Source organism: Lontra canadensis, unplaced genomic scaffold (genome assembly GCF_010015895.1).
Source record: "Lontra canadensis isolate GAN:19392208 unplaced genomic scaffold, GSC_riverotter_1.0 scaffold18, whole genome shotgun sequence".
Classification (NCBI taxonomy): Eukaryota; Metazoa; Chordata; class Mammalia; order Carnivora; family Mustelidae; genus Lontra; species Lontra canadensis.
In genome coordinates, this window is record NW_022631012.1 from 17158600 (window position 1) to 17178082 (window position 19483).

At 42.8% G+C, this 19483-nt stretch overlaps 1 protein-coding gene and 1 non-coding gene across 5 annotated transcripts in view; one reads left to right on the top strand and one right to left on the bottom strand.

The window, feature by feature from the left end:
- Positions 1-587: 587 nt before the first annotated feature.
- CCDC150 (coiled-coil domain containing 150) overlaps positions 588-19483 on the bottom strand; it is a 75846-nt gene continuing 56950 nt past the window's right edge. For 3 of the 4 annotated variants that reach the window (XM_032860181.1, XM_032860179.1, XM_032860182.1), the window contains 11 exons: positions 18351-18479; positions 17561-17730; positions 15723-15816; positions 14771-14940; positions 13707-13833; positions 5035-5229; positions 4531-4599; positions 4276-4437; positions 3517-3603; positions 1229-1348; positions 588-940 (listed from right to left, as the gene is read on the bottom strand). In XM_032860181.1, coding sequence (XP_032716072.1) covers positions 824-940; positions 1229-1348; positions 3517-3603; positions 4276-4437; positions 4531-4599; positions 5035-5229; positions 13707-13833; positions 14771-14940; positions 15723-15816; positions 17561-17730; positions 18351-18479 — 1440 coding nt within the window. In that variant the 3' untranslated portion in view covers positions 588-823. Of the gene's footprint in view, positions 961-1228; positions 1349-3516; positions 3604-4275; positions 4438-4530; positions 4600-5034; positions 5230-13706; positions 13834-14770; positions 14941-15722; positions 15817-17560; positions 17731-18350; positions 18480-19483 lie in introns of all 4 variants that reach the window. The other variant, XM_032860180.1, reaches the window with a different exon arrangement.
- LOC116869263 lies at positions 7533-7603 on the top strand. Its single transcript, XR_004383005.1, has one exon. It is a non-coding gene; the product is annotated as a small nucleolar RNA SNORD56 (small nucleolar RNA).

Consider the following 19483-nt stretch of genomic DNA (forward strand, 5'->3'; position numbering starts at 1 on the left):
CCATGGTTTGAGCACTGAGTACGCCACGGCGGTCCAGACTTACTGTGTGCCACCTGCCACTCTGTGTCTGAAATAAGAAAAATCTCAATTATTGCTTGTTCTAGTAAGGAAGAGCTACATTGGTCAGACATAGTTTCCTGGCGCAGAGCAGACTGCCGTACACAATAGTTTGCTTTGTCAATGTCCAAGGAAGCTGTAAATACAATGTCTGTTGTAAGAATAGACATAGAGGTGCCTGGCTGGCTCAGTTGGTGGTGTGTGTGTGACTCGAACTCAGGGTGATGAGTCCAAGTCCCACACTGGGCCTAGAACTTACTTAATAAAATACAGACTAGAGATATCATCTTATTAAAGATGTGCTGGTAATTATCTAGCTTAAAAGGGTATACGTTTGTATGACTGGAAACGTTTTTACCATTTTCCAAGTGATTCTAGTTCCAGGGATTATCTGCTGGACGTTAGGATATTTTGTTTCAAAGAAATGTCCTAGTCTGTCATTTGGTTGCCATTATCATCTAGTACCTCACTGAGTGCTTTTTGATAGAATGTACTTAGAAAAATAGCCAAGTATCATGCAACAGCATCTCTTATCATACAACAAATTAATATAAATTTATTGGGTGGAAAATGGGGGAAAAGGACAAATAAGATGGGGTGGTTCTGTACTGATACCAGCAAGTTCATAATATGAGAAACTCAAGTCCAAAATCTTCAGCCCACATCAAAGACTTCATGTTCTGATGACTGCGGGAAAGTCCAGCCCGGGACGCTGGGCTCGGAAATCATGGCGGTGTAGCTCTAGATGAAGCCTCTGTCAAGGACATCACTTTCTCTGAAGTTCAGAATGACACTTCTTGGGCACAAGTTTAAGATTCTGTTTATTCTCCCATCGGTGTAGAGCAGACTGGCCGGATGCAACATCATGCTTGTTACCGTGGTCCTGTTGGAAGGAAAACAGGCCTAACACTGTTCCCAACTACCTGCAGGGCTGAGGACCCATTCTGTCTCCACGAATATAATCTACTCATCAAGCTGAGTGGTTCTAATCTAGACAGTTTGGGAGATGTGTGACTTTTAAGGAAGAAATTCAGTTTGTTTTTCTTGCAGTTTAGAGAAACCTAAAGATTAGTGGGAAGAGTAGCGGGATGAAGAGAGTAGTTCTGCGGTGAGAAATCTGAGAAGGGACGAATCCAGAATTGCTGAGGACAGCCATGCCTAAGCACCCTACCTCTTCCAGCCACCTGTCTTCTCGGGGAAGCCTCTGCAACCGGTTTTTTGTCAGCTCAAGTTGGAGGCCGTCAAACCTACACTTAAACCAGCGATGGGCTTCTTCCAGGTTAGCTGTTATCTGAACAGAAAAGTCTTATCAGTAAAAATCACAACAAAGAAAGCTCTAAATTTTCTGTGTATTAGTTCCAGAGACATTTTTTTACCCAGACGTTAAAGGACCCAGATTCCGAGTGCAAGGTCCTTGCACACCTCCAGACAGGAGTGACTTCTGAAGGCAGAGCTGAATGCGCGCAAGCCTGCTGCTTCCCTGCATTTATTGATACTTCCTGGATGTGAATGAAAGGAAGAGGACCCAGGAGGAAAATAAGAACGAAAAGAACAAGACGGCTCTGCCAAGGAATATGGTAGTTCAAACCACAGTTTGAATTTTTGAGTTCTGTTCTCTAAGATTAAATCATTCTCCAAAGTCCCTATACTAGATCTTTCTTTTGAGCTTTATGAAAGTAATTGAATTAGTAAAAGAGTGGACTAGCTTAGTGTAAATTGCGTTCTTTTTATTTCCTTTATGATCAAAATATTTTATGCTTTGGCTCCTAAGCACAAACTTCCAAACCACCTTTGTTAGACTTAAATGGTCCTTCTAGTAGTCTGCCTTTGCAGATGATCTGAAACCAATATTCGTTTATTTGACAGATATTTACTGAGTACCTGTATGTGCCTGGCACTTCTGTATGTATCTGGGTTACTTCAGTATTTTAAGGTAAAGCTGACAGGCTTTTAGGTTATATAAAAGTTGCTTCAAAAGAGCTCCAGAACATATCCTCTAGAATAAAAAGTAAAATGACTGATTTTGAACTCAGAAAGAGAGAGGTGTATTTCTCTCTTCCCTGGGAGAAGGCAAGTCCTTGAAAGCAGGGGTGTCCTTGGGCTCAGTTCATCCTGTGTCCCCTCAACTAGTCCAGTGCCCAGCATAGGACAGGTCCACAGTAAATGTGTGGGACTAGGTATTTGTCCCAGATTAGCCAGGTCCTTGTGTGGGTACAAAATAATGAGGTAAGAAAATAGAGCTCCCCTTGGCATTTAGGCTTTAGAAAGCTACAAAGCTCAAGTACTTTGTATATCCGCCTAATGCCCGCAATACTCTCACCACCCCCTCAAACCAACCCCACATTTCTCTAGCACTTTTTTTTTTTTTTTAAAGAATTTATTTATTTGACAGAGAGAGATCACAAGTAGGCAGAGAGGGAGAGAGAGAGAGAGGGAGGAGGAAGCAGGCTCCCTGCCTAGCAGAGAGCCCGATGCAGGACTCCATCCCAGGACCCTGAGATCATGACCTGAGCCAAAGGCAGAGGCTTAACCCACTGAGCCACCCAGGCAGCCCCTCTCTAGCACTCTTTGCCAGGGATGGAGGGAAAGATGCTAGAAATGGCCCTGTACATCATGTCACCTTTTGCACCGTGAATGAGAAGGGAGGTACTATTTAGTGAAACTTACTGAGTCATCTACAGCATAACAGATTAGTAAGTCTTATTATCCTGACTTTTCGAGATGTGGTAATTGATGAGTTAAAGTAAATGTAACTTCCTCGAGGGCACAGCAAGGGTCACAGCTGGCGTTCAAACTCATGAGTCCATATTCCTTTTGATATACCACTCTGATAGTCCTATTGTCTTGTTGAATGGCTATAAAAAGGACAAATCATGACCAACTAATGATTTCATCACTGTGATACCTCTGTTTTCTTAACTGGATATTAGGACTGTTGTGTCACACAACGAATTTCATAGGTCCTTTCCACCTCTAAAAAATGTATGATTTTAAATACCTTCAAAAAGGTCAATTTAAGATTAGAGAAAGCAAATTCGCAAATTCAAAGGGCCCACGAGCGGTACCTGGCCGCATCAGTCAGAAGAGGAAGCCTCTCTTAATCTCAGGGTTGTGAGTCTGAGCCCCATGTTGGGTAGAGAGATTAAAGTAAAACTTAAAAAAAATAGGGCCTACTTTACATTTCTAGTTATTGACTGAACAAAGAGCTTGCCTTACTATCAGTGGTGTCAAGCAGTAGTGCATTAAAATCTACCCACACGCCGGTCCTCCTCCTTACACTTAGGGCTAGAGACTTGGGCTTGGCTCAGTCAGTACTTCAGTGTTCTTTTACCAGGAGGCAGAATCCCAATCTGAAAAGTATTCCCCATGGTAGACATTAGACTTAGTTACTGGTTCTTGCCTGCTACACTCCTGGAACTATGTCCGTGAAGGATTTTACCTTGACTGGGTGTGGCTTACCTGTTCTGATTCTACACTGGCTTCTTTCAGTTTATGCTCTGTTGCCTCTTTACATTTCCTTAGGTGTCTGATCGTTTCTTCCAATTCCTGAAAATGTGATACGAAGATTCTTACAAATTCCCAATATACCATACGGAACAAAAAGCTTCCATATTGTAATAAATGGGCAACCAAATGATGAAAGCGTGACGGGGTTATACTTTGTAACTTCAGGTGCTACCAAAATGTAAGATACACGCTGTTACTGTCAGCAGTACACCTAACGCATATCCGATTTTGATTTTATGTATCCTCCCGAAGAGGAAGCGATTAATATCTCCTTCCAGAACCGAAGGAATGCTTTTTCACAGCAGACAGTGTCTGCTAGAAGGCAAGAGCCTGACGGTCTCTTGGAGTCCCTACTCCGTGACAGAACGTGGCCCTTGCCCGGAGGCTGGGTACAGCTGCAAGCCCCATCACAGCACTGGGCGATCTGAGCTTCTGGGAAGAACCAAGGGGTAGAAAGTTCCTAAAAGACTATGAAATTCAGTTCGGAAGCCTTAGGAACCAGTATCTTGCACAGCGAGCTTCAGCTGTTAAGAATGAATCCCTCATAAACTGAAAACCAGGAACACGTGGCACACCAGAGCTTCAGGCTTCTTCCTCTCGCAGGTTTACGTTTCTTCTATAGAATCTAGAAAACCGAGGTGCTCTGCTGCTGGGCTTCAGGGCACGCCATGTGCTGCTCGTCGCTGAGAGGACCCCGAGGAAGCCTCTCACCTGGCACCGGCCCTCCAGGTCCTGCCTCCTCTTCCTCTCCGCCTCGAGGCGCAGCTCCTGCTGCTTGTTCCGCGCCGAGGTCTCGTACTGGCTCTTGGCCAAGAGCTGCATCTCCTCCTGTAGGTTGGTCATTTCAGACACGAACTTCTGGATGCTCAGCGACTGGCGGGGCACAGAGAGGGAAGCAGCTGGTGAATGGGTCCGAGTCTGAGATTTTATGTGAATGGTAAAAACATGGAGTTCGTGAAAATCTACCTGTTCATAATTTTTTTTCTGATATTGATCCTTAATTAGCTCCATTTGCCTCAATTCTGTTTCTATTTGCTGAAAGTAAATGTGGAAATAACATAGAAAGGTGATCAGTAGAAAAATTGGCTTGCTCTTTTCGCCTATGGGGTGACAGAAAGAATCCCACGTGAGACCCACAGTTACCGGCTCCCGCTGGGCCCTCCTTCCCGTCTGGCCCACTGACCCTAAAACAGCAAAGTCCTGTGCAGTCCCTGGGGAGGGGGCAGATGGGGAGTCAGAAAGGGACTTGGCAGCTACACAGAAACCACACATTTACACAGCAGTAGCTCTGCTGGAAAGAGAGTAACCGCCCCCCTCCAGGCGTCTGCCCACGCCCCAGGGGCAGCTGTCATCCCCAGACAACACGGGTGCTGTCAGGACTCTGGGACCGCCTTCACCGGACCCCACCACCTGCTTGGATCCTCTCGGATTCTAAGGAAGCGAGGGGAGAAGGAGCGCGCCTCATACAACCTTCATCCTCTCTACATTCTGAGTATTATTCGCCTTAGTCGACAAGTGGAGCTTAATTTGGGCCTTTTGATTCTTTATTTTCTCCTTGCTACTGTTCACGACCTTCTCAAGCTCCGTCAGTTTCTGCCGCAGCTCTCGGTTGGTCCGGGTTACCTCCACTGATCTGAAGTTGGCTTCATCGAGGGCCTTCTTCAGCTGTCGAACACAAAGGGAAAAGTCCATCATTTTAAGCTTCCATTCCCGAAAGAGAAGCTGATGATTAGGCCCGTCTCTGTGTTTAGTTCCCTTTGGACCTTTCTTTTAAAGACAAGGGTAAGCGAGGCAATGATGATGATGTCTGCTGAGGAGTGGTGGCGCAAAACTCTAAGTGGTTTTCATCTTTTTTTTCATAATTTTTAACATTAAACACAATCTTTCCTAGAACAGATCTAGACAATGTAAATACATGTTCATCATTTGCTTTTAAAGAGCATGACTTTGGAGTCCAATCTAAGTTCACATCTCAGCTGTAGCACTTATTCGCCGAGTAATTTTGGATAGTTAACTTCCCTGACCCTCGGGGTCATCAATGGCAAAGCACACAAATGACTTATCTCTGGGGACTCTGAGTTGAACAAGATAAGGCAGAGAAAGAAGGGGAGCCTGCACACTTGCTCAGCTTTCAGCTTTTCTCTTCCCTGCTGCTTGTGACCTCGTGTCTGGAGAACTGAAAATTAGAAGGTAATTTATATAAATACTTGCCCGTTACTACCACTGCATGGATTTTTATAATACTGCTTTCAGTTTTAAAGATTTTAATAAGCTTGTCTAGTGGAAAATGGCATAGAGATTACTGTTAAATACAAGACAACAGCCCTCAAATGGAGTCCCTTACGCTAAGCCCCACGTCACCAAACCAAGACTGAGTTAGTTTTGGCTTTCCTAGAAATGAACCCTTAAATGACTCCTTCAGGACTTGCCTGATGAGCACTAGCTGGGTGGTCTGCCTGATGCCGCCGTCCTCTAAAGCAAAGAAACTTTGCGAAAAGCAGCTTGAGTTCCTGGGTCGTAAAACTTGTTCCTGCTCCTTCTGCCTAAAGAGCCTTCATTTTGTACTGTTCCTTGAAGATCTCTGCTAGAGCGGATAATGCCCAACTTGAATCAATTTTTGTTCAAATAAACTTTTAAAAGATAAACACATGTTAAATATTTAACAGTTTTGGTGTCAGAAGAAAAAAAGGAAGGAGAGCAACGGTCCGCAGGAGCCTCAAGCAAGCAGCTGTCGGTACCCAAGGCGCCCCCTGTTTCCTTGATGCTTCTGGACGTCACACTAAGTCCCTCCTAGAGCCTCCCCCAGCAGCTTCTGTGTTAGCAGCTGTCAGACTTTGAGCCTTTCTTTTTCCGGACTGGGTCCAGAACCTGACTAGAGTTGTACTGTTTCTGATCTAAAATCAAACTGAGTCCAGAGCTGGAGCGGGTCCAGCGTGAGGCCTCAGGTGAGTACAACTTTAAGGCTGAACGGACAGAGAATTTTGAATTACAGCGGCTACCAGGGAGAACTTTCAACCTAAGTAAGTTTATCCATGTGAAAGGTACTCCAGAGGAGCAAGGCCAAGCACTTATAAAAGGCAGAAGGAAGATTATTATTTTTCATCCTCTGTGATGACTAGAGTGAGGCCTACTGGACATGCCCACGTGCTCAGAGCCTACAGCTAGGATCTGGAAAACTAGCAGAAGCTAGCAAAAGGTGACAATTTTCACGAAAGTCAGCTCTCTCAGATGTCTATCGATGGTGCATGGTTGAGAGAGGAAGGTAAAATTTCACGTCTGTCCCTATCAGATTCAGACTGATAAGGAAAAGATAGGTTTAAGGTAATTCTTTGAACTGTAACAGTAGAGAGAAATCTTTGATTGTGTCTTGTGAATCTGCTTCCAGGTACTCATTGGTTGTTGATCCTTCCTCTGCTAGGGACAGCTATTGCCTTCTTGTTGATCTGGTTTTGTGTCCTGAGAACTTGACTAGGCAACCATCAGGTCAGAGGCTCTAAAAATGTGGTTGGCCAGGAACCTACTGACTGGTGCCGGCCGGGATATTTCTCTTGGTTATCTTTGGGAGTGGTTCTGGAACTTGGGTGAGGATTATCTTTTGTGCCCTTCTGAGGGGACCTGTCTTACATCCATGGGGTAGTTCAATACTGCTAGGAGTATTTACTGTTTGTCCTGGCTCAAAGCTGGTAAGATATCTGAAAGGATTTAAAGTAGCTCTATCGGGGTGCCTGCGTGGCTCAGTCAGTTGGGTGTCTGCCTTTGGCTCAGGTCATGATCCCAGGGTCCTGGGATCGAGCCCCACATTGGGCTCCCTGCTCAGTGGGGAGTCTGCTTCTCCCTCTCCTTCTGTGCTTTCTCTCTCTCTCTCTCCCCCAAATAAATAAAATCTTAAAAAAAAAAAAAAAGTAGCTCTATTGTCAGAAGATGAGCAAATTCAGAGTCTGATAGACTTAACAGTTCCTTTCTTCCCTCTGCCATGATGGCAGTATTTTCGGTCAACAGCAGTTCACCTGGTCAGTGCCGATACTCTGGGTCTGAGGGAAGCTGGGGTGAAAAAGTCCACCACTCAGCTAAAATGAAACTACATACCTAGAGAGAGAAAGAGAAACATTCTAAAGTCTCTATGGAAGGATTTACTAAAATATTCCAAAGACACACAGCTCTCTCTAAATCTGGAACATAGGGCTTTTTTAATTTCCATCTTAGTGGAAGATCTCCCTGATACAAAGAAGCAAATCAAAGATAATGTAGTTGGCTGGGTGGGTCAGTCTGTATAGCATTAAAGGTTGTGACCCAATTACTTGAGAAATTAAAAACTACTTGTCTTGTAAATCAAGTATACAAGAACAGAAATTCAGCTCTAGAACAATTCAAAGCCCACCTATCCTTTTTACCAATCCCCATCCCCTAATCCATCTAAGGCTTGCAGATATTGTAAAAGATCTGGATTTAGGGAACAAAATCCTCCTCGGTACAACGTATATTCTTTTTCTGTGATTTTTGAGATGTATGAATTCTACTTGGTGTTCTCCAGGAATGAAGACAATTCTTAGGAGGAAAAGAAAATAAAGAAAGGATATTTTGAAAAGTAGACCCATGAAAAATCTTAAAAGTCTCCTCCACCAATAGGCATTAAAAGCTTTAGCCCGAACAGGTAATCTTAACTTTATTCCATTTGCCAAAATCACAGTTTGGATCCACCTGTTCTTTCATAGCGTGTTTTGCATTATTTGCCTGTCTTAGAACTAAAGTTGTAAAATGGAGCTTGTTAGACCTGTTTGTGTCTGTATGTTTATGTCTTTGTACGCATGTTTAGAGATTTTTTTTCCTACCTTTGAAAGGTATTGCCAAAATGAATTTGTAAAGAGCTCTATTTAATTGGTTTAAAGACAAACAAGTATTTATACATATCAAGTTTACAAGATCTAGGATAATCATCCACAAATAGAACAACAAACAAGCTACCTTTTACTTAAAATAACCATGTCTTCAGAATTATCAACATAAGTTGTAATGCTTATTTTACCGGGTTTATTAAAAGTCAGATAAGCTCATCTATCTCTGTGATAGAATTTGTCAGCAAGAAAGATCATGGTTAGCTGTTTAATGTCTCATGAAATTTTCATGAGTAATCTAAACATAATTGTTAGAGATGTAGGATAAAATTTTCCGAGTTTTGGGTAAAATTACCAAATTTTTTGTTAATGAGAAACCTTGAAATTACCCTACAATAAATTAAATGATGGACACATTGAATATCTAGATCATTTCCAAATAAAATACCAAAACATTAATTACTAAACATAGGTCTACCAATTTCAGCTTCCTTTTACAGAGAAACTAAAGATACTTGGGTTAATAAACATGTTTTGTGCTAAATTAGAAAGTTTACTAGGAGAGAGAATATACTTCTAGAAATTAAGAAATGTATTCATAAATTTGCCAGCCCACAGAATGTTAGTGTAACACACTCTACAATTGGTTATTTCTTAGTTTTCCCTAGGAATAAGGATTCTAAGGGTTAGAGATTCTAGTCAATATGTGAAATTAAAATTACTTCAAAGTAATAAGAATGAAAGGAAACTGTATGAAAAGTAGTAAGTTTAAAGTAAAATGTCTGCTCCAGATGGAGAAAAAGGAAAAGACATAGAACAAAATCTTAATGGGTAAAAGAAAGAGTGGTTTGTGGAAAAGGAGTCTTGAGAAAGGAATTTTGTGTGTGGTTAAGGTGGCTAAGTTAATTCAAGTTTTTAAAGAATGAATTTAGTACAAAATTAGAATTTGGTTTTCTCTTCATTAAATGGACTGAGCTTTCTTGGACTATTAGTCTGTTCTTGATAAGAGGCTGTGAAAGGTTTTTTTTGTTTTATTTTGTTTTGTTTTTTAACCTTTTAGGTAATCTCCCTGAAAAACAAGGATTTTACTTCTTAACAAATTAACTTACTGTGGTTGACACTGTCTTTTACTAGGTTTTTGATTACTTAACATTGAGAAGATTGGGTTTTCTTAAGAGCTAACTTTTGTTCACAACTATATAACTTTCTGTATTTGCTTTTAAAACTTCTACTGTCACTTTTTTTTTTTTAAGATTTTATTTATTTATTTGACAGAGTGAGATCACAAGTAGGCAGAGAGGCAGGCAGAGGGAGAGGGGGAAGCAGGCTCCCCTCTGAGCAGAGAGCCCAATGCGGGGCTCGATCCCAGGACCCTGGGATCATGACCTGAGCCGAAAGCAGAGGCTTTAACCCACTGAGCCACTCAGGCGCCCCTCTACTGTCACTTTGTTTAAAAAATATTTCATAATAATTTGTGATCTTAGTCAGATGTTCAAATGCTTTGACAACGTTCCCAAATCAAATTCTAAATGGAGCCTTTTTGATCTCAAAGTAACCTTGAGATTTCCCAGAGAAACCCTGAAAAATCTCAAAGGATTTTTGTCTCACCATGTAAAAGAGACATGTTAAAACTGATTAGGTGTATTTGGTGTGCTCAATTACAGGGGGAGCACTGCCAAATTAGTGATGACAAACCTTGTGCTTGTACAATGTGTGTTATGAATAGGTGTTCTAGTAACTGTAGGAAATTCCTAAAAATCTGCTATGTCCTTTAATCCCAGTTATTATCTTAAATTGCTGTATATCACAGATATAACCCAATATCCTTGTCAATTCTATTATCATGAACTCTCATCAGATCTTTAAACATGAGTATACTAAAGTCTTATCATTTATCGACAGCTGGTGCTCTTGGATACTTGTGCAAAAGGGAGATTCCTGGGAAGGACCCTACCAAGTACTCTCGAGCACTGACGTTCCCGCCAAATTAGAAGATTCAGATTTCACAACTGAAGAAGACTCCATCTGACGTCTGGTCCTGTGTAATTATGTGGTGTGGAGGCCTCAAAATCAAATTAGCTAAGAAGAGAAGTAGCTGACTTTGGGGTAGACTGCTTCCACCTAAGATGTCAGATCAAGAATGTTTCTTTCCATTCTTTCTTCTCTCTCTGACCATCCTTTTCCTAATTCTTACACCATGATGGTCTTTAGGATTCGTTTGCCTACCTTTTGCCTTGCTCTGGCCTGCAAAAATGATGCCATTGCAAAGGGCGTAATCTAGCCTTCGAACACCTGGTGGATTCGCCATGCCGCTGGTCATCCCGTAGTTCTGCCCGTCACACACTTCTGATTTCTGATGCTTCAGTTCCTCTGGGCCCAACTCTGCGCCCCTCTCCATTGTTTCATACTCCCTATACCCCACAGTCAATTTCTCTGCTTCAGGTTCAAAACTCCAAGCCCGGGGCGCCTGGGGGGCTCAGTGGTTTAAATCCTCTGCCTTCGGCTCGGGTCATGATCTCAGGGTCCTGGGATTGAGCCCCACATCGGGCTCTCTGCTCAGCGGGGAGCCTGCTTCCTCCTCTGTCTCTACCTCTCTACTTGTGATCTCTGTCAAATAAATAAATAAAATCTTAAAAAAAAAAAATCAAAAACAAAAACTCCAAGCCCAGGAAGTCTTTCATCCAGGTTCTGGACAAAGAAAGTGACACAGGCAAGGGGAACTAGAATAAAATCGGTGTGGTCTACAAACTTAAATTTTACTGACCTCCATTGCTGTCACCTTTCCAGTTCTGAGCCACAGACTGAAAAGTGGACTTACCAGGAGGCATTCGTGATTCAAAATTAGCTTCCTGGGGTGCCTGGGTGGCTCAGTGGATTAAGCCGCTGCCTTCAGCTCAGGTCATGATCTCAGGATCCTGGGATCGAGCCCCGCATTGGGCGCTCTGCTAAGCGGGGAGCCTGCTTCTCCCTCTCTCTCTGCCTGCCTCTCTGCCTACTTGTGATCTCTCTCTCTGTCAAATAAATAAATAAAATCTTAAAAAAAAATTAGCTTCCTTTGGTAGATCTCTAGTGCCTGGGCTGCCGTCGGAAACCTCTCCATAATTCTTAAAGGTACTACAGAATCTGCTAAAAGCTGCCCAACAAAACCCTTGACTCTGCCTGAACTTGTTCTGGGTAATCGGATATTCTCGGTTGTCTTTTAGCTGCGTGAGGAGGTATTTGTGCTGGGGCCGGTACCCCTGCGCACTTAGACTGACGCTTCTGGGGAAGCTGAGGCTCCGCTACCTGAGATCGCTGAATGAGCTAGCCGGCCGGAGAGAGTGACTCCTTCAGCAGAGTCCTTCCCTTGCTTGACTCTATCTGGGTCTTGGGGACCAAGGCACGTTGGGAATTACCTGCTTATAATGATCACAGCAGTCTCCCCCAAGAGTGCTGTGTTCTCTTAAAACCTTGAAATGCACGTTCATCGTTGCTAACCACAAAGCAAATGATCTAAGACAGTTGGGTAATCTGCCTGATAAGACCCCTACCATCCCCCAAAGGAGAGTGCGTTGTACTAATCAACCTGCTGTTTAGCCTAATATGTCTTATTCCCGCTCTTGGCTGCCTCTGAAAGCCTTTCATTTCATACGGCTCCTGGAGCTCTGCTAGATTGGGTACTACCATGATTGGAACTGAGTTTTGCTCAGTTAAACTCTTAAAATGTTTAATATGCCTCAGTTTATCTTTTAATGTGACTTAAATCATTTTATAGAACTCCTTTCCTCTTCCAGTGCCCTTAAAGCAGTGCCGCTGGGTTTTCAGGAAGAGGTGGCAGCGAGAAGGGAGAAGGTGGTACTCAGGACAGCTGGTGGTGTCTGACATGCTAAGGTTATTTGTAGCTTTTCTTTCTACACTACTTTCCTTCAGAGCCTGTCTCTGTGCCCCAGTGCCGGCCTTTTTATTTACATTCTACTATTACCTCAGTCATAACTTTGCCAAAACTGGGTAAGCCCTAACAATGATCACTTACTTCGTACTTACTATGTTTGGGCACTGTGATAATTACATATATTTTCCAACTTAAAAAAAAAAAAAAAACAACCAAAAACAAAACCCTGGAAAGTAGTTTATGACTGAGGAAATAGAAACTCTGAAACTATCCACAGTTAATTAATGCCCTGTTAATAAGAGGCAGAGCCGGGACTCCTGAGTGGTGCACACCAAGCCTGCCCTGCTGCTAACGGCCCCTGACATCACACACTCACCCTTCCCTTGGTTTCCTCACTAGTGCAGTCTGCAGCGGTCCTTGTTAAAAGGATTTAAATCTTGTAAGTATTCTGACAACTATGTCTGATTAAAAGTGCCTTTAATTTCAGTGTACCTTTTTGTTTCCCTTTATAGCGTTTTAATGTTTAGTGTTTTATAATATACAAATTTTCTAAAAGATCTCTGTAAATTGCAGTTGCTAAATACACCAAATTTGGCAAAATATAAACCTGTAGACCAGCCACTCCAAGCAAGTCTTGGAGTTATTTTAATTCCTCCCTCCCTTTTGTTCATGATAGAACATTTAGTGTCTGATGATAATTTTTATTTTCTTTTTTTTTAAATTTTATTTATTTATTTATTTACTTATTTATTTATTCATCAGAGAGAGAGAGAGCGTGTGCATGCACAAGCAGGCAAAGTGGCAGGCAGAGGTGGAGAGAGAAGCAGGCTCCCTGCCGAGCAAGGAGCCTGATGTGGGACTTGATCCCAGGACCCTGGGATCATGCTTTGGTCATCCCCTTACACTGGGTGTCCTGGCCCTGTCAGCTCTGCACATTGTGTACTTCTGTTTCCCTTCTTCTATCACCCAACCCTTACTTTGAGTTCCTTCAGAGTTGTACATGGCCGCTAGTTACTCAAGAAATGTCCCCTGCTCTTTACCCTATTTATCTCCTGTAAAGAGTGGAGATCACAATTAAGTACGGGTTACATAGAGCACATCAGAGGATGGACCATTCGTGACTCTAGGAAAAGGTGAATGAGTGACAGGTGCTAGTCAAACGAGTTGAGGGGACAGATGATTTGATGTCTACCCAACGGCCAGCCACTTCCTTCCTCTGTCCCTCAGTTACAAAGCTCTCATTGAGACACTCCTTTGCTGGGCAGAGAACCATCTATCAGAAGCTTCTTGTGTTTTGATTTATGAAGAGCACAGAGACGGCTTTATCATGGAGGGACTAGAAGGACAAGAGCAACTGCAACCCTGCTTAGAACTCCTGTAACTGGTTCTGCTCTGGGCAGGCACTCATCTAGAGCGACACATGTCACCTGACTACATACCTCAGTCATTTCCCGTTGTGCTGCTTTCTTGGCTGTTTCTCTCTCGGTTTGAAACTGCTTTCTTAGAGCTTCTATGCGTTCAGCGTGCATTTCTGCTTCCATTTTGGATTCCTCAGTCATTCGTTCTCTGTTTTGGGGGGAAAAAGTCACCCTTAGAAATCATCTTTAGGAGGTAAGGAAGGCCTCGAGGGGAACATGCAACTATCCAAAAGGTGTGATTTACAAACAAGACGCAGATCAGGCACCAGGTGAACCACACTGGTCTGGAGCCCATTAACGGCAGGGGAAGAACACATTTTCCTATAGCATTAAAGGCTAAAGAGTCATTCAGTATAAAGACACCCAGCTCAAAGAGTGAAACACATACTCTTGTTTTAACCAATAAACAAGCCAGCAACATTCTCTGGCTCATTTCTTGAGCCAATAACATTTCCCTAGATTCTAGAATTTGCACAGATCATAAATTAGAAAACATACTTTCTCAGCTTTAATTGATGCCTTTCGTCTATGGTAGGTTCACTAGCTGAACTGCATAAAGATTTTTGTGCAAATCTTCCCCTGGCTGAAGATTTCCATGGAATGTCACTTCTATCCCATCCCTATTTACCTAGGTGCACTTTACAAAAACAAAACAAAACAAAATGAAGGCCTTCACCTGAACTTGATGGATTTGACCTAACTAATTTCAGGCCCAAAGGAAAACAATGGTTCAGGGTTTGTCTGGGTGAACTCATCCCACTCCTAGAAGGGGTTATTCCCATCCAGGCTGTTGCTATTCCTTCCCCAGATCATGCTTCGTAAGGACACATCAGCTTTTGATAGGAAAGGGTTGGCAGAAACGTGAAGTTTTGGTTTAGCCTTCACATGGTGAAGAGGCTTGACATGAGGTGAGGGGAGAGCGGACAAGGAGATCCGAACAAGCATCCCCCAGCCAGCTAGCGTGGGCTGCTCGGGTAGGTCTAGTTCCCTAGCGGAAGGCTGGCACGAACTGGTTTATGTGAATGGGCCCACCTTACTCTCCCAGAGGCTCTTCCCTAATTTCACTGTGACTATCCTGCCCTTACTTGAAGGTTTCCAGATTTTGTCGCTCAAGTTCATTGTTTTCCAATTTCTCTTGAACGTGATCGAGCTTTGTTTGAAGATGATTATTTGTCTGGAGAGATTGTTCCAGGCTCAAAGCCAGTTTCCTGTTGTCTTCTCTAGCTACATCTAGAGCTTTCTGTAGAGGCTCCATCTGAAAGAGGGAGGGCTCTTTTCAATTCCACTATCACAGATGCAAGAAGTCTGTAACACTGTATATTCATTCCTTACACTTTATCATCAGGGGCCATTGAAACGATAATTATGGAACCAGAACCAAAGATTCCAGCTGCCTGCAATATACACGTGAGAACTTACTGCAGACCGTGCTTAGGAGAGTCTCAGAAGGCGATGGGGAGAGTCTGCTTCCTGATTACCAGTGAGCTCTGAAAAATTGAGCCGACTTAATTTTTAATTTTAAACTGGTTAAATTCCCCTTTCTGATCCTATAACCTTGTGGTGTCATTGCCTAGAGGGAGAAGAACAATTCCCTGTATGTCCTTCCAGAAAAAGCTTATTTATATGAAAGACCCCTTTTTAATATATGCACATATATGTAGAGATATATTCATGAGTGCATACACCTGTGAACACACACATGTAAATGTGTCTCCTTTTTCACAGCGGGATCATTTCAATGACTTCTGACTGAAGTTTCAAGTTATTCTCTGACACTTTAACTTCTGCAGTCATTTATGCATTAATAAATAAAAAGTAAACCATAGAAGTAAGAGAATTAGGCATCACTGTGGTCCTGGTTTGCCAATAAATGAACCAATGAAAGGCTGCAGGCCCACTTCCCATTTGTAACCCAAACTCAGACTTGGATGAAAAAGGAAATTTCCCTGATTATTTTACTCCATTTTCCTAAAAAGAGCAATAGCCCAATAAAACAAAACTATCAGCATTATCATCTATTAAAAAAGTGGCCTTTACCTCACTGTTGTGCTGGGCATCTACAACCAGCATCCTGGCTTGCCACTGGTCCACTTCCGCCTCTAGCTTCTGCACCCTCTGCTGATTTAGAGCCCTAAGGATGGACAGCGCAGGGAGAGTGACTGCAGAAAAGAACCGTCTAGGAATGGAATGTTCTAGATGCCACTGGGAGTTACAGGGCACTCTTCCAAGAAGCTCAAAGAGCATAGGTAGTAAAGTAGAGGTGCTCAGAGTATCTGAGACTTGGCAAGTAACAATTAGCAGCTTGAGCTTCAGGTTAAGAAATTAAGCTCCTACACATGAAAAATTTGTCCCAGCTATGAGTCAATTTGACTTGATACATTAAACTGTCAATACTTATTAATGACTAACTTATGAGCTGGTAATTTTAACATATATACATATCACTAGTACAAAATATACCCCTCTAGATGGATGGGCCTGCTGTTGACACTTTGCTTCTAAATACAACTCCCAGGACACCTGGGTGGCTCAGTGGGTTAAAGCCTCTGCCTTTGGCTCAGGTCATGATCCCAGGGTCCTGGGATCAAGCCCCGCATCGGGCTCTCTGCTCAGCAGAGAGTCTGCTTCCCTCTCTCTCTGCCTACTTGTGATCTCTGTCTGTCAAATACATACATACATACAACTACCTAGAATTTTATTGTGAATGGTAGGCAATTTTTACTACCATCCCAGTAACTTTTTAAGTTCAGAGGCAACATACATTTATAGTATGCAAAAAATAAAGATAAGTACAATGGAGAATATAAAACTGGCACCTGTTCCCCCATAACACAGAGGCTATATGCACTACTAATATACACATTACAATATATTTCAGAGAACTTACTAAACTCAAATCATTTGCTTATTAACATCAAGGGGAAATTTTTATGCAACTTGAAACATTCAAAGAAGGAGTTTACTTATAAAACATGACTTGAAGTAGTCTTGGAATGATTCCTCTAAAATTATTAATCTTTAAATAGGACACTAATATAGAAGTAATTCAAACTCAACTAGGCACTTAGCTTTAATTATCTAGACTAGACAATTATTATTCTGTAGACCCCAGAGCAGGTTTAAATGGTATAGAAACAGAAAGGGTAAAGCAGCGATATAGCACACAAACTTCTAGAATACATACTCCTTTACACCACTACAAAATATGGGAATTTTGAATCTTTGAAGATCATGTTTATTTCTAATTCCAGATTCTCCCTAATTTTCTAGGTCTTTATCTTTTATAATATTGTGTTTTATTGAAAGCATGTCTACATTTCACTATTTCTGAAATGTAAAGCTAAAATAGAAGACTTTTTGAGTGAAGCTTAGAAAAGGGGATGAATTGTCATACTCACACATTTAGTGAGTATAAAATAGGGAGAGGGGAATATGTCAAACTTTGGGTTGAAATTGGAGGAAAAACCTGTTCAGGACTGAAGGGAGGTCTTTGGTTCCAAACAAAAATCTCCCCTTGACTAAAGACTACAAATAATTATGCACGTCATCTTACAAAGAACCCTGCGTTGCACAAAACTCCACTGGGCCGGGGAGCGGCAAGGATTCAAGGGTGTGGGCTGAGGGGCAGCCTGTGGGCCACACGCATGGCCAGACTGGAGGCCGGGCACCCCGAAGAGGCTGTGGCTCTGGGCCAGGACCTGGGTAAGAGCAGGTTGGGAAGTCTAGAGGCAGAGGTTAGTGCGGTCACCGAAAACCTTGCTTTCCAGTCAAGTTTCTAGGATGCTTTCCTCAAACGGCTTGTTCTTGAAAGTGGCTTTGTTCCTTACTATGCCATAGCAGACAGCCGCACGCACAAGGACAGTCATCTCCGGTACCTTTCTTTCTTGAGGCCCGCGATCTCTGAGTCCCTCCGCCCCAGCTCTATCTGTACTTTTTCCAGAGCGCCTTGCATCTTGCTGTGGGAGGCCAGCACGTTCTCCAACATGATCGTGACCTTGCAGTTGTCCTCCTTAGCCTCTGCCAGTTGTCGCTGAAAGTTTCCCACCTAAAAGGAAAGGGAACCAGAAAAAGATGTTTGATCCTTTCAGGTTACTCAGCTGTGGCTGAGGCCCGTCACTTCTGAGCACGAGGACGGACACTAAGCGTGGCAGAGAGCTAAGAGGAATGACTGCAGCCTATTTTATCTTGTCAAGATCTGAAGTTCTGCGAGAGCGGCAGCGCTGCCCAACCACTGCCCTGCCGCGGCCCGCGGACTAGCTGGGGAGCCCGGTGTCAGCAGCTCCCTGCTTCCGGATGGGGTGCCCCGGGCTGCTCTGCGGGGTGAGCTTATGGCGGGGCCAGATCACACGTCTGCAGGCCACTGGAATGAGCAACATGTTAGCAACACGTAAGTGGACAGGTCCTTGTTACCAAGGTCAGCTGTGTGTCAACAGAGAAGAATGAGGACTTTTTAAGACTGGAATTAAAAAGACATTGGGAGTTGAAGGATGTGTTTCTAAGGCAAACACAACAGCTCTTCTAAAACTATCTTTAGAAAACATAATCCTCCTCTGCTCAATCCGCATTCTTGCTCAAGGTAACAAGAAATGAAGGACGAGGCCTCGTGGAAGATTTCTTACGCGCCTCGCGTCAGTAACAAACGCTCACGGAGGACGGACGCCTTGCCTTCTTGCTCTCTCTGTCCTCCAGGGCCTCGAGGTCCCCTTTCAACCTCTGACTCTCTTTCAGCGCTGCGTCCCGGCTCCTCATGGCTTGTGAGAGCTCCTCCTCGTTCTTTTCGAGAATGGATTTCACCTTAGTAGAGAACAAGGAAGGACAAATAACTTTTCCAGAGCACTGTAAGTCAGCAATTAGAGTAAGACCAGCAATTTGGAAACCAAGCTCAAAATGTTTAATATACTTATCCACTATAATAAAAACCAGCTTTATGAGCTATTCTTTCCTTTAACGAAAACTACAAAACAACAGCAAAAAATCTGTGTGAATAAACATGAGCAAACCTAACAGATGTCAATCACCAGGAAAGTACAGGCTAGGTGATGAGGGAGACAAGACTATGAAGGTCAGAGGCAAAATGGGGAAGAAACGGAGTATCATGGAACTGGAAAATAGAACAAATGCAAATCTAACGAAAGCAAAGACAAATAAATACTAAGCAGTGTCAAGAAAATAGTGCTATAGAAGAAGGCATCTTAATTAGAAGTATTAGTATTTTATATCGCTGAAATACTTTGAGTATATCTACACAATCATTTCAAATGATCAAATGATCAAGTATTTTAAATATTACTTTTTAAAAATGTGTTGAAATAACAACATCCATAGGATGTTGCAAAAGTAGTACAGAGAGTCCCGTGCAGTCTTCACCCTGCTTCTAATGGTGCCATCTTACACTACTGTAGTTCAACATCAAAATTGGGAAGCTGCCTTTGTACATTACAGATTAACAGATTAACCGGACTACAGAACTTACTCTGCTTTCACCATGTTTTTAAAACCCTGCATTCATCTGTGTGTGTGCACGCACTGAGCTCTGTGTCATCGGACCCCACGCACGTTATTCCTGTGAACACCGTCACAATCGAGATACAGAACTGCCCCATCCTGCCGCAAAAGAATTCACGTGTGCTGCTTCTCTGTGTACACACGCTCTTCCAACCCTGTCCCCAGGCCCGGGGCAACCAGTAATTTGTTCTGGGCCTCTGCAGTTTTGTCATGTCAAGAATGTTGAACATTTCAACGTAATTAACTTTTGTATAGGTAACACAGTCACATTCTCCTTTTTTTAAACAGCACGT